At 67.4% G+C, this 11,627-nt stretch overlaps 1 protein-coding gene across 7 annotated transcripts; it reads left to right on the forward strand.

Annotated features, from left to right (window-relative positions):
* The first annotated feature begins 1,792 nt into the window (after positions 1–1,792).
* On the forward strand, positions 1,793–10,035 carry MAPK12 (mitogen-activated protein kinase 12). 7 transcript variants are annotated; one of them, XM_072843425.1, is made up of 13 exons: positions 1,804–2,031; positions 2,126–2,255; positions 4,197–4,291; positions 5,132–5,243; positions 5,351–5,380; positions 5,628–5,675; positions 6,150–6,264; positions 6,490–6,561; positions 6,675–6,754; positions 6,833–6,911; positions 6,991–7,164; positions 9,447–9,551; positions 9,642–10,035. In XM_072843425.1, the coding sequence occupies exons 1-12, from the start codon at positions 1,907–1,909 to the stop codon at positions 9,524–9,526; spliced, it is 1,140 nt and encodes a 379-aa protein (XP_072699526.1). In that variant the 5' UTR covers positions 1,804–1,906; the 3' UTR covers positions 9,527–9,551; positions 9,642–10,035. The 7 variants fall into 7 exon arrangements, with proteins under 7 accessions (XP_072699529.1, XP_072699528.1, XP_072699526.1 ...); XM_072843424.1 differs by having other exon boundaries at positions 9,674–10,035; XM_072843426.1 differs by having other exon boundaries at positions 1,805–2,031; positions 4,233–4,291.
* The last annotated feature ends 1,592 nt before the right edge of the window (positions 10,036–11,627 follow it).

An 11,627-nucleotide genomic window follows, 5' to 3' on the forward strand; every position in this document is an offset into this window, starting at 1 on the left:
GGCTGCTTGTCTCCCAAGTCTCTGTGCCCTGCTGCTTGGACGGGGTGGCTGAGCCTGTGCATTGCCCCCCTGGTCAGGCCCCACCTGGCCCTGCATTGCCCAGGTCGCTCAGGTCTCCAGTCAGACAAGCAGCCGCATACAGCACAGCGCCTCCCTGTTCCTGGGAGCCGGGGGGTGTCGGGGTCTGCACCTAGGCTAATGGGCTCCGAGCGGGGACAGGGCATGACAGCTGTCCGGCCGTCCACACATAAAGCCCAGCTGCCCAGCTGAGGAATGCATGGGGCCAGCTCAGCTTCTGGTCCCCGTGCAGGCCCACCCCTTCTCTCAGTGATCAGGGAAGCCGCCTGGGACAAAGGCGCTCCCTGGGGAGGGTGGGGAAGAGACCTTTCCTCTCTTTCGTATTGGTGGGGGGAGGGAACCCTTGCTTCAGCCCTCGGGACACACCCTGAGCTACTAGCTCCTTCTGCCCACTGCCGCTCGGGTGAGGACGGGTCCTGGTCTGGGCAGGGGTCAGGGACATTCGTGCCCTTGTTCTGGGTCTTGGGGGTTGCAGACCCTCTGGGAGTTGGATCACCAGGGGCCTGGTTGGGGCGGCTGCTGGGCCTCAGGTCCTGGAGAACCCTTGGAGACCAGGTTGGACCAAGTCCCGTGGTGAGGGGCAGCGGACGGGAGCAGAACTGGGATGCACCACCTGGGGACACCTGCCATACCCCGGGCCCCCCACGGGGAGGAAGCAGCCAGCGAGGGGCTCCTGGGAGAGGCAGGGGGATTGCCTGGTCGGCCCCAGGCGTGAAGGGCACAGGTGATTGTGGCTGTAGTGGCCCAGGCCGCTCTCTCTGGCTGGTCTCCAAGTCCTGTGGAAGCCCAGGTGGAAAGCTGCTCTGGCCGCTCTGAGCTGCTGATTCATGGTGGCCGGCAGGGCAGAGGGAGGGGAGGGCCCCTGGGGATCCTGTTACCTTGGACCTGGGTCCCTGGGCTGAGCAGGTCGTGGAGGGGGCTCTGTCCCCCAGGAGCATCCGGTCCGGGATATGGCCAGACCCGTGGAAGGATGATGCCCCACCTAGGGGTCAGGGGGGCCCTGAGAGCCCAAGTAGGGCCCTCCTTCACCCTTGGGAGTCAAGTCTGGAGAGAGAGGGGAGGCTCAGGCCAGGCTCAGGATGGTCAGGAGGGAGTAAGCTGGGTGGAAGGTGGCCGGCAGGGAGCTGGGTGTGCCTGGGGGCCCAAGGGAGACCTACACCACCACCCTCTCTGGCGCCGGGGCCCGGTGGTCACACCGAGGGGTGTTGGGGATGCAGCCTAAGTTTGGGAGACAGAACCAGCTCCTCCCCAAGGAGAGGGGGATGCAGGCAGTAGGTGCTGGGGAGGTGGGGGTGGGGGCCCACCCTGGGACCTGGATGGATCAGCCCCAGGGGAAGGGGCTGTCCCGCAAGGTGGGCAGGTGACAAGGGGGACACAGGAATGGGGCCCGGGTTACACGGTGGAGGTGGCCAGGCCGGCCGTGGCCAGGGACTTGCAGCCGGGACTGGGGGAGCTCGGGCTGTGCAGCAGGGGGGCCCAGCTCCGCGAGGGGCAGCGCAGTGACCCAGGGGCATCTGCTCAGACACCGCGCTGGGCTCGGGCTCTGGGGGCGCGCCCTGCCCTCCACACCCCCCCCCCGCCCCCCCGCCCCCGCGCCTCCTCGGGTTTCCGCGGGACGGGCGGGGGCGTCACGTGCGCGCGGCCCGGGGGCCGGTTGGTCCGCGGCGGGGGCGGGACTGCGGGCCAGGCCGGGCCAGGGGGCAGGCGGGGGTCGCGGCGCGGGACAGCCGCGCCAGGAGGGAGGGGAGACCCGCGGTGCCAGGCGCGCGAGCAGGTGCGGCGACCCGGTCCCGGGCTCGGGGCGCGGTGGGGGGGCGCCCTGGGCACCATGAGCTCCCCGCCGCCCGCCCGCAGGGGCTTCTACCGCCAAGAGGTGACCAAGACGGCGTGGGAGGTGCGCGCAGTGTACCAGGACCTGCAGCCCGTGGGCTCGGGCGCCTACGGGGCCGTGTGGTGAGCGCGGGCGGCCGGGTGGCGGGGGGGGGGGGGGGGGGGGGGGGGGGGGGGGGGGGCGCGGCGGGCGGCTGCTGAGCCGGGCGTCCCGCAGCTCGGCGGTGGACAGCCGCAGCGGCGCCCGGGTGGCCATCAAGAAGCTGTACCGGCCCTTCCAGTCCGAGCTGTTTGCCAAGCGCGCCTACCGCGAGCTGCGCCTCCTCAAGCACATGCGCCACGAGAACGTGAGTGGGCGCCCCCGGTGCGGCTGGGCCGGGCTCACCCCCGAGGTGGGGGGGACACTCGCCGGGCTGGCACCCTCACTCGGCCCAGCCCTGCCTCCCCAGGCCGCGGTGGTCCCGGAAGGGGCGCCATCGCCCGGCTGGGCATCCCCCGCAGCTGCACCCAGGGCGCCCCTGCACCCAGGCCATGGGCCACAGTCTGCCCAGCGGGCGCCGAGCGGGGAGTGCCCCGTGGTCAGGGGCTACGGGCGGCCGTGGAGAGCCGAGGCCGGGTGGCCGGCCCAGGGTCGCCTCGCTCCAGGGTGGCAGATGTGCGGCCCCACCCGCAAGGGCCTCCCTTGATGCCCGACCTGCCCTTGGGGCACCGTGTGCTGCCGCGGCCTGTGTGCCCATTGCTGGCTGCTGAGCCCCGGTCTGTGTCCTGGGGGGCCTCCCCGACCGAGCTCTGCCCTCTGCACAGCCCACCCCGCGTCACCCCCGGATCGGGCTGTCTCAGGGCTGCTGGGTGGGGGGGGGGCGGGGTACCCTTACGGATGGTCCGGCTCTAGGTCATCAGCCTCCGTTCCCCGGGGGAAAACGAGCCCCGGGTCTCCTGGGCTCCTGGCCGATGGCGCTGCAGCGGGTGCTTCACTCACGCAGACTTCTGCCTCTGCCCCTGGGCCTCCCTGGGGACATCCCTTCGTGCGGGACGCCAGCCCAGCCCCGACCTCACCAATTCCTGGTTCCCCTAGTGAGGCCCAGCTGGCTCCCTGTGGTGGCAGCCTCCTCCCCAGCTGCCCCCCCGGCTCCTGCCCCCAAGATCTCAGGGCGGCCTGCTCGGTCGCCTCCCACCCTTGCCGCATCTCCTCCTCTGCACCATCCCAGTTGAGCTCCTGACCTTCTGGCAGCCGGTGCCACCGCCTCGGGGTGCCCTGCACATGGCTGACTGTGACCCCGCTGCCCTGGGAGGACACTGAGGCCGTGAGAGGCAGAGTGCCGGCCGGGTCCTGCCCTTCCGCCCACACCTGGCACCTTCTCCCTTCCCTCCCTCTACTTGAGGCCAGAATCCACAGGGGCACAGATCCCTCTCCACGTGACAGACCCCCCCTGACCCTCAGGGACCCTGCCCTCCATCCCCTTCTTGCCAAGACACTCTCCCGGTGGCCCAGGCCCCTCACCGGACATCCCTCTATGTTCTGTCCACCCCTGTGCCCGTGACTCTGGCCCTGGTGGCGCAGTCACCTAGTTGTCCCTGCCTCACTCCCATCTGTCCCCACACAGCAGGCATCGCACCTGTTTAAACCCCTTCTTGGCAGCTCTTAGGATCAAGGCCAAACCTTCACCTGGCAGGCGAGGGCCCGCCCGGCTCCCTCCGGCCTCTCCTTGGCTACTCCCTGGCCTGGGCCTCAGCCACCTGGCCTTTCTCCCCGTGTTCCTCAAACGCTTCAAGTGTCCTCCCTTCTGCCTCGGCCCTCGTTTGCCTGGCCTCTGCCAGGTGTCCCCCCGCTGGCACATCCACCTGCCCCTCTGGCCACTCAGCTGTACAGGCCTCCTGGGGCTCCGCGGGGCCGGGTCTAGCCGTTGCCTTGGTTGTCGTGCTGCCTGCCTGGGCCTCACTGGCAGAGCTAGGGCTCCCTGATGGGCCTGCTGGGTGCTGGCTCTCCCCTGGGAGGCTGTCCCACCCTGCCGTCAGGTTTTCAGTGGGCATAAGAAGAGGCGGGGGAAGGGCCAGGGGGCTGGAGTGCCTTGGATGGCTGGGAGCCGACCCAGACTTGGGACCGCCCCTCCCCCAGAGGATCCCTGCAGTCACCATTCAAAAATAGCCTGTGTCTATGGGCATGTGTGCCAGGGCTAGGCTGTCCTGCCAGTAGGACGGTGGGGGGACACGGGGACAGCTGTAGGGGGCTTTCCCACCTGGGGCACCGTGCCGCCTCGGGGTGTACCTGACCCCGTGCCCTCCGCCAGGCCCCCACTCCACCAGGTACTCCGGCCTCCCCCCAGGTCATTGGGTTGCTGGACGTGTTCACTCCTGATGAAACCCTGGATGATTTCACAGACTTGTGAGTGCGGCCCCAGGGCAGTCTGCTCAGGGCAAGGGAGTGTTGGGTTGCTCCTGGGTGCTGACTCGGGTTCCGCATTGGTCTGTGGGTGTCCCTGCAGCCCGAGTGGGGGTCCCTTCCCTGCACCACAGTCTGCCCCCTGCCACATGCCCCCCGGGACCCATGGCCCTGGCACAGTGGGTGGGCCCTGGGCCTCCTGCCCCCACGCCTGGCGCGGGGCCCTCTCCAGTGCTGGGCATGCAAGCGTGGGGCCTGCATCTGTCATTGGCAGGTCCCGTGCTCTGGGACCCTGGCATCGGACATGGCCTGTAACTAGAGCCGCTGACCTTTGCTGGCAGGCAGGGGAGGGGCGGCGGGAGGCCTGCCCGAGAGGCTGCCCGCCCTGGGCTCCTACTGTGGTCGGGCTGGCCGAAAGCCAGGGGCTGAGCCTGGGAAGGGCTGAGAACAGGCTCCTCGCCGTCTGACCTTGTAGAGGTCAAGGACCCAGAGGCCTCTGTCCCGGCGAGGTGCTAAATGTCTGTCCTCGCTGTCTCTCTCCCTCCACCTGCCCAGCCTGCCGCTCTGACCATGTGTCCTGCCGTCCCCGCCCCTACCTGCAGGCTTTCCTTTCTCTTGCACCCTCTTCTGCCTGTGATCCCTGGTGCTCCCCAGATCCCAGCCTCCATGTGCCCTGCAGGGAGCACCACAGTGTGGTCCTGACGAACCTGACATTCTGGGGCTGGGTGGGAGGAGGAGCTGCGGGGGGGCATTGGACAGGTGGGTGGAGCCTGGTGCTGCGGGGCGATCTCCGGGGTCTCCAGTGGGTGCGACACCTGCTGTCTGCACCACCTGTCCTCTCAGTTACCTGGTGATGCCATTCATGGGAACTGACCTGGGCAAGCTCATGAAGCACGAGAAGCTGAGTGAGGATCGAATCCAGTTCCTTGTGTACCAGATGCTGAAGGGGCTAAAGGTGGGAGAGGGGGTGTGGGAGGGCGACACCCTCAGGCCAGGCTGGGGCTGGGGAGCACGCTGCTCCCAGAGAGCTGACCGCCGCGGACCCTATCTTTGTCCCCATAGTACATCCACGCCGCCGGCATCATCCACAGGGTGAGTCCTGGTGGGAGCTTCCTTTGCAGGGAGGCGCGGGGGGCCTGAGCTCCAGGACCCCTGTGCTGGGGTCCGGTGGGGAGTGTGTGTGATGCCAGCTGTGGGTCCCCAGGGACCTTCACCCGCTCTGGAAGGGCTGCGGCCAGGGCTGGCCCAGTGTGGCTGCTTCCCCATTCAGGTGCCCCGGCCCTGCCCTTGTGCCCCCCCGGGGGCAGGGGCCGCACGGCCATGCTTCCTCTGTCCCCAGGACCTGAAGCCCGGCAATCTGGCAGTGAATGAGGACTGTGAGCTGAAGGTGTGTGTTGGGGGGAGGAGGGGGGCAGGGGGTCTCCTCACCTGTCCATCTGCCGGTTACCCTTGGCCTTCAGGCAGAGGGACCCAACCCCCGCCGTCTGGGCCAGGAGGGCATCGGGCACACGCCATACCTCATGAGGTGAAGGGCGGGAGGTGTCCCCAGGCCCCCAGGCCTGAGCCAGGGTAGGGCCAAGGGGGCCTCTACAATGTGCTGGCCAGGTCCCGGGGTCAGCGGGGAGCAGAGCAGCAGGGAAGGAGACCCACGGGGCGCTGCTCCTGAGGGTGGTGGAAGCCAGGTCAGTGGGGCTGGGCGCTCTGGCCACGCAGAGGAGCTCACGGGGAGGCTCAGAGAGTCCGTGGCCAGGACCTCGGGTCCTGGAGGGTTGGCAGGAGGCCCCGCGTGCCCAGTTCTGGGTCACAGGCTGGCCCACCTACTCCCGGGGGCCCCGGGCCCCGCCTTCCCGGTTCCCACCAGATCCTGGACTTCGGCCTGGCCAGGCAGGCAGATAGCGAGATGACTGGCTACGTGGTGACCCGGTGGTACCGGGCGCCTGAGGTCATCTTGAACTGGATGCGCTACACGCAGACAGGTGGGGCGCTGCCCAGAACCACTCCCAGCCGTGGCCTCCCAGGTGGCGCCGCCGCTGCCCCTCTTCAGGGGAAGCCCCACAGTGGCTCCTCGCGGGGGGCGGCTGTGCAGGGATGGGAGCCGGGCGAGGGGTGGAAGGCTGGACTGCCGCTGTGTCTGTGTCCCTCCCCACGCATGTCCCACCCTCCCTGGCCCACCGAGCGCTGACATGGGGCCTCTGACTCAGTGGACATCTGGTCCGCGGGCTGCATCATGGCAGAGATGATCACGGGGAAGACACTGTTCAAGGGCAGTGACCGTATCCTACACATGTGGGGGCCGGGCTGGGCCTGGGTGGGTGCTGGGTACGCTGCCCCAGCTTGGGGGGAGCCCCACTCTCTGGCCCGTGCTATGCTCCTCACCTCAGCACAGACCTGGACCAGCTGAAGGAGATCATGAAGGTGACAGGGACGCCTCCCGCCGAGTTCGTGCAGAGGCTGCAGAGTGCCGAGGTCACTTGGGAGCTGGGCGTGGGCGGCGGGGCTGGGCTGGGGCTGTGGCGTGGCCCCTCACCCTTTCTTCCTGAAAAGGCGAAGAACTACATGAAGGGCCTCCCTGAGTTGCAGAAGAAGGATTTTGCCTCCATCCTGACTAACGCAAGCCCCCTGGGTAGGATGGGACTCAGGGGAGCTGGGTCAGTGACTTGGACAGTGGGCCCTGGGCCCTCCCTGACCGGCGCTGCCCACAGCCGTGAACCTCCTGGAGAAGATGCTGGTGCTGGACGCAGAGCAGCGGGTGACGGCGGCCGAGGCGCTGACCCACCCGTACTTCGAGTCCCTGCAGGACACGGAGGAGGAGCCCAAGGCCCAGAAGTACGACGAGTCCTTTGATGATGTGGACCGCACGCTGGACGAGTGGAAGCGTGAGTGGGGGGCTCTGGGCAGGGGCGGTGGCTGGACCCCGTGAGCCCAGCACAGGTGGTCAGGGCTCATAGCCCCGGGTCCCCCGACCTTGGGACGCAGGCCCGGTGAGGAATACAGCAGACAGCCAGCGGGCAGGGGGCTTCTTGGCCAATGGGCCCTCTGGCCGGAGCTGAAGGATGAAAGAACGTTCCGGGCAGGGGGTTCAGCACAAACAAGTGCGGAGGAGAGTTCTGGAAACTGGGTAGCAGCCCCCAGCTGCGGGCAGTTGTGAGCACTTACCCTGCAGGCCCGGCCCCAGTGCTGGCCAGAGACCTGGGCCATCCTGCGGCCCTTCTGCACCCCCTTGTGCCCCAGACTTCCACTCTCACCTCTTGAACTTCTGGTGGCCTCTCTTTGCCCCACTTTCCTTTTTAAAGATCTACATGTTAAGAGAGCGCAAGTGAGAGTGTGTGCGCTCGGGCACCAGGCAGGAAGGGGCAGAGGGGGACAGAGGGTTTCAAGCAGATTTCGCTGAGCGTGGAGCCTGACTGATGGGGGCTCATCTCACAACCTGAGCCAAAACCAAGAGTTGGACGCTCGACGGACCGAGCCAGCCCGGCTCCCCTTTGTCCCTTTGAGGACCCCTCCCACCCAGACAGCTGCACACCCCTCTGTCTGGCCAGCAGGCCGAGCCCCCCGCAGCAGCCTTCTCTGCACCCCTTGCCCCCTCGTCCCACTGAGCAGCTCCGACCCACCTAAGCCTGTGCCCAGCACCGCCCGGCTTTGCCCTGGCTCTTTCCTTCCACCACAGCCCCCCGCTCAACTCCTCAGCTCTGGGCCCAAGTGGCATACGCTGAGCTTCAGGCTGGGCTCAGGGACACCTGCCCGGGCCCCGGGCCTCTGCTGCAGCCCTGCAACCCACGCTGGAACTGGCTTTGCAGGACAGCAGGCAGCAAGGGCTGGGCTCGGTGTCCCTCTCTTGGTGGCTGTGGGACTAGCCTGCAGGGGCCGGCATGGGTGAGGGCGGCGGCGAGCACCGTCTGGCCACGGCTCGTGGTTGCCACTGCGTCCTGGGCCGTTGTGGCTCTGAGTCAGATCCGGGGCCTTGGTGCTGCTCACGGGGTGGGGGTGCTTCTCAAATCATGGTCCTCAGCCACCGGTGTGCCAGGTGCCTCCCGCAGGGCTCCATCCCGTTCATGCTTATGCGTTTGGTTTGGTTGGATGAAAGCTTTCTGTTGCTAAAAAAGATAACTAGAAAACCGCGGGCCACAGAGTCCTCTCCGTGGTCTCCACCCACACGAACTGTGGGAAGAGCTTTTGCTTTTACCGCAGACCACGGCGAACACGTGTTCTGTTTGTGGTTGAGCCCCCAGTCAGGAATGCAAGCCTCATTCCCTCCCGTTTCCGTGGGAGCAGCCAGCTGCACGCAGACCTTCCTTGTGTGGCCTGAGCCCCATGTTAGGATTAGACAGAGGGCCCGGGGGCACCCGTGGGGGGACATATCCATGCGGCAGGCAAACCCCGTAGATCACCTGCTCCTCACGCAGTTTCCTGCCCTGGGCACGAGGAGTACCGGTGTCCCCCTGACAGGTGCTCCCTGGCCAGGTGAGCGTGGGGACACCAGGCTAGGCCGAGCAGAACCCGTCCCTCTGCATACGGGTCGGGGGGAAAGCAAAGCAGGCCTCTCCCTTCCTTGGGGATGGCTTGCTCCGGCCACACATTTCAGGGAACGTGACCACCAGGTGTTTGGTGGCAATTCTTTTCATTTAAGTTTCTGTGGATGTTCCGGGTCCAGAAACTGGGATGTGTTCTGGGGGGTCCTGAGTGGCTCGACTTGTAGAGACACATTGCCTTCTATTCTTAGGACTGCTCATCACAGCAGGTTCTGGGCCCAGGCCTGCCTGGCCATGCCACAGGCAGTGGGTTTGGGTTATAGGAGCCCCATTGGGGTGGATAGTTCATGTGGGGGGACATAGGGGGGCCGAGGGGGGCTGTGGCCTGGGATGAAGTTGTGTGTGTGGCACCCGCACTCCCGCAGCAACTTCTGACCCTGATGTTTTGGGGACCAGGTGGGCCCCGAGCTCAGTGCTAACAGGCTGTGCTCTGGGCCTGGGAGCTCTCCCCACCCCCACCAAGAGCCACCTCCCAGGACTCAGAGCTGGTCAGGGCAAGCATCAGTGAGCTGGGCCCAGTGCTCTTCCTGGGTCACTGGCTTTCCCTCAGGTGTGAATTGTAGGAGGCGCTTGTGAGGGGTGCTGAGGCCCCTTCTCCCATGGTGGCTTTCTCTCTCACCCCACCCCAGGTGTCACATATAAAGAAGTGCTCAGCTTCAAGCCTCCCCGGCAGCTGGGGACCAAGGTCTCCAAGGAGACAGCCCTGTGAAGACCCCTGGGCCCCGAGAGTGGTGGTGAGGACGCCTTGGGGATCGTGGCTGGGGCTTCTACTGGAAAGGGGATCCTGCTGATCACCGTGGCCTGGCCTGGGGCTTCCATCCCAGGAGACCTCTCGTTCGTGGACCCCCTCCTCCAGGCCTGTTACGCTGCTCTCAAGGCTCCCACGTCAGCCTCACCTTGGGGAGCATCTGGACCTTCTGGACAGGATGTCAGCCTCACCTGGGACTGGCCTCTGACTCCCCGAGCAGTGTCCCCCCCTCCCCAGGTGCGACAAGGAGCCCCAGAGCCTGTGTGGGGGTGAGGCTTGGGGTCGCGGCCTGGCCCCCACCTTGTCTGCTCCAGCCCCTGCTGAAGGCCACTTCATAAGGCAGAGAGGACCCAGAGCGCCTCCTCAGGTGTCTCTCCTGGGGGCGTTGGTGTGGACTCCCCTACACTCCCGCCCGGAATGGGCTACACCGACGTGGCTGGAAGCCAATAAACCCTTTTGCAGAGATCCCACTCGGCTCTCCTAATTCTCAGGCTGGCTCTCCACCTCCGGATTGGGGGGTGGGCAGGCCTGAGCACTGCTCGGCCGTGCAGGCACCCGCTTCCTCCCGGCCTGCAGTGGGCTGGTGCTTGGTGCTCCAGGGGCCGGGCCCTCCTGCGGCTGACTTTCCTCTGCGGCTTTCCCTCTGGAGGAGACCCCAGGCCTGATGGGGGCGGGTGTGACCCGGGGCTCCTCTGAGCTCCCTGCACTGTCCATGGCCAGGTTCCTGGCGAGCAGTGGTCACGCCCCCTGCACAGCACGAGGAGAGGTTCTGGGGTCTCCCCGCATCTCCTGCCTCTCCGCTGGCCGCACCCCAGCACCTCCGACCTCGCGCAGCCCTCTGCTGGCTGGTGGACGGCTTGGAGAGGTGACACTGGGGCACTGGCTTCCCGGACCCTTGGTGTGCCTCCCTGCCCCTCCCACCAGTCCCCGCGGCTGGTGCGCCAAGAGCGGCCGCCCAGCCGAGTGTGGTCAGACAGGCTGCCGAAGTGGACAGCGGCCTTCTCTGCTCAGGGCGCCATCGGGAGTGGGGTGGTCCCCACAGGCCCTGAGGCCGCGTGGCCCAGGGTGACCGCTTGGTGCGCCCGCCACGGCCGCCGAGGTTGGCTCGGGGTGAGCACTGACCCCAAGTGAGCCAATCGCAGCCTCCCCGGAGCGAGTCGGACGTCTGCCGCCCGCTGGCAGGTGCGCCTCATCAGGACGTGGGGACCCCAAGGGCAGCAGGGGGCGCAGGGCCCTCTTGGGGCCGCTGCTGCATCCCCGCCATCGCCAAGGTCGTCCCCCCCAACCCCCCACCATGGTCCTCGCACACGATGCAGCCCCGGGGGCGTTTCTTTTTTTTTTTTTTTTTTTTTTTAAATTTTTTTTTTTAAATATATTTATGATAGTCACAGAGAGAGAGAGAGAGAGAGGCAGAGACATAGGCAGAGGGAGAAGCAGGCTCCATGCACCGGGAGCCCGACGTGGGATTCGATCCCGGGTCTCCAGGATCGTGCCCTGGGCCAAAGGCAGGTGCCAAACCGCTGTGCCACCCAGGGATCCCCCCGGGGGCGTTTCTGAGTCGGGCCTGGGCCCTTGCTCACCCCTGTTCCCTGAGCCCTGGCCGGGACGGGCCCTGCGCAGCGGGACGCGATGGGCTGCGCGGTCGGCGCGCGGCTGGGGAAGATTTGGGGCGGCCCGGGACACTCGGTGGGGTCCCCGCGACAGTCCGCGGGGTCCGGGGCACGCGGGCCGTCGGCCCTCCTCCCACCCCGCCCCTCCTCCTCCTCCTCCTCCTCTTCCTCCTCTCCCGGCCCCTCCTCTCCCCGCCCTTCCTCCTCCCCCCGCCCCTCCTCCTCCTCCTCGTCCCTCCTCCCGGCCCCTCCTCCCGGCCCCTCCTCCTCCTCTTCCTCCTCCTTCCTCTCCCGGCCCCTCCTCCCTCCTCCCCTCCCCCTCCTCTCGGCCCCCGGCTCCGGGCTGCAGGAGGAGAAGGTGGAGCCGAGCCTGGAGCGCGGAGAAGTAGGGTCTGGGCCGCGCCGCTCGGGGGCCGGTCCGGGGCGGCAGGGGCGGGGTGGCAGGGGCGGGG

This window comes from Canis lupus, chromosome 11 (assembly GCF_048164855.1).
Source record: "Canis lupus baileyi chromosome 11, mCanLup2.hap1, whole genome shotgun sequence".
Taxonomy (NCBI): domain Eukaryota; kingdom Metazoa; phylum Chordata; class Mammalia; order Carnivora; family Canidae; genus Canis; species Canis lupus.

Excerpts from the sequence above, each read along its gene's own strand:
- MAPK12 (XM_072843428.1), top strand. The coding sequence starts at position 1,907 with ATGAGCTCCCCGCCGCCCGCCCGCAGGGGCTTCTACCGCCAAGAGGTG. Across the intron at positions 2,256-4,196 it reads AGCACATGCGCCACGAGAAC|GCCCCCACTCCACCAGGTAC; the intron begins GTGAGTGGGCGC and ends GCCCTCCGCCAG. Across the intron at positions 6,912-6,990 it reads GACTAACGCAAGCCCCCTGG|CCGTGAACCTCCTGGAGAAG; the intron begins GTAGGATGGGAC and ends CGCTGCCCACAG.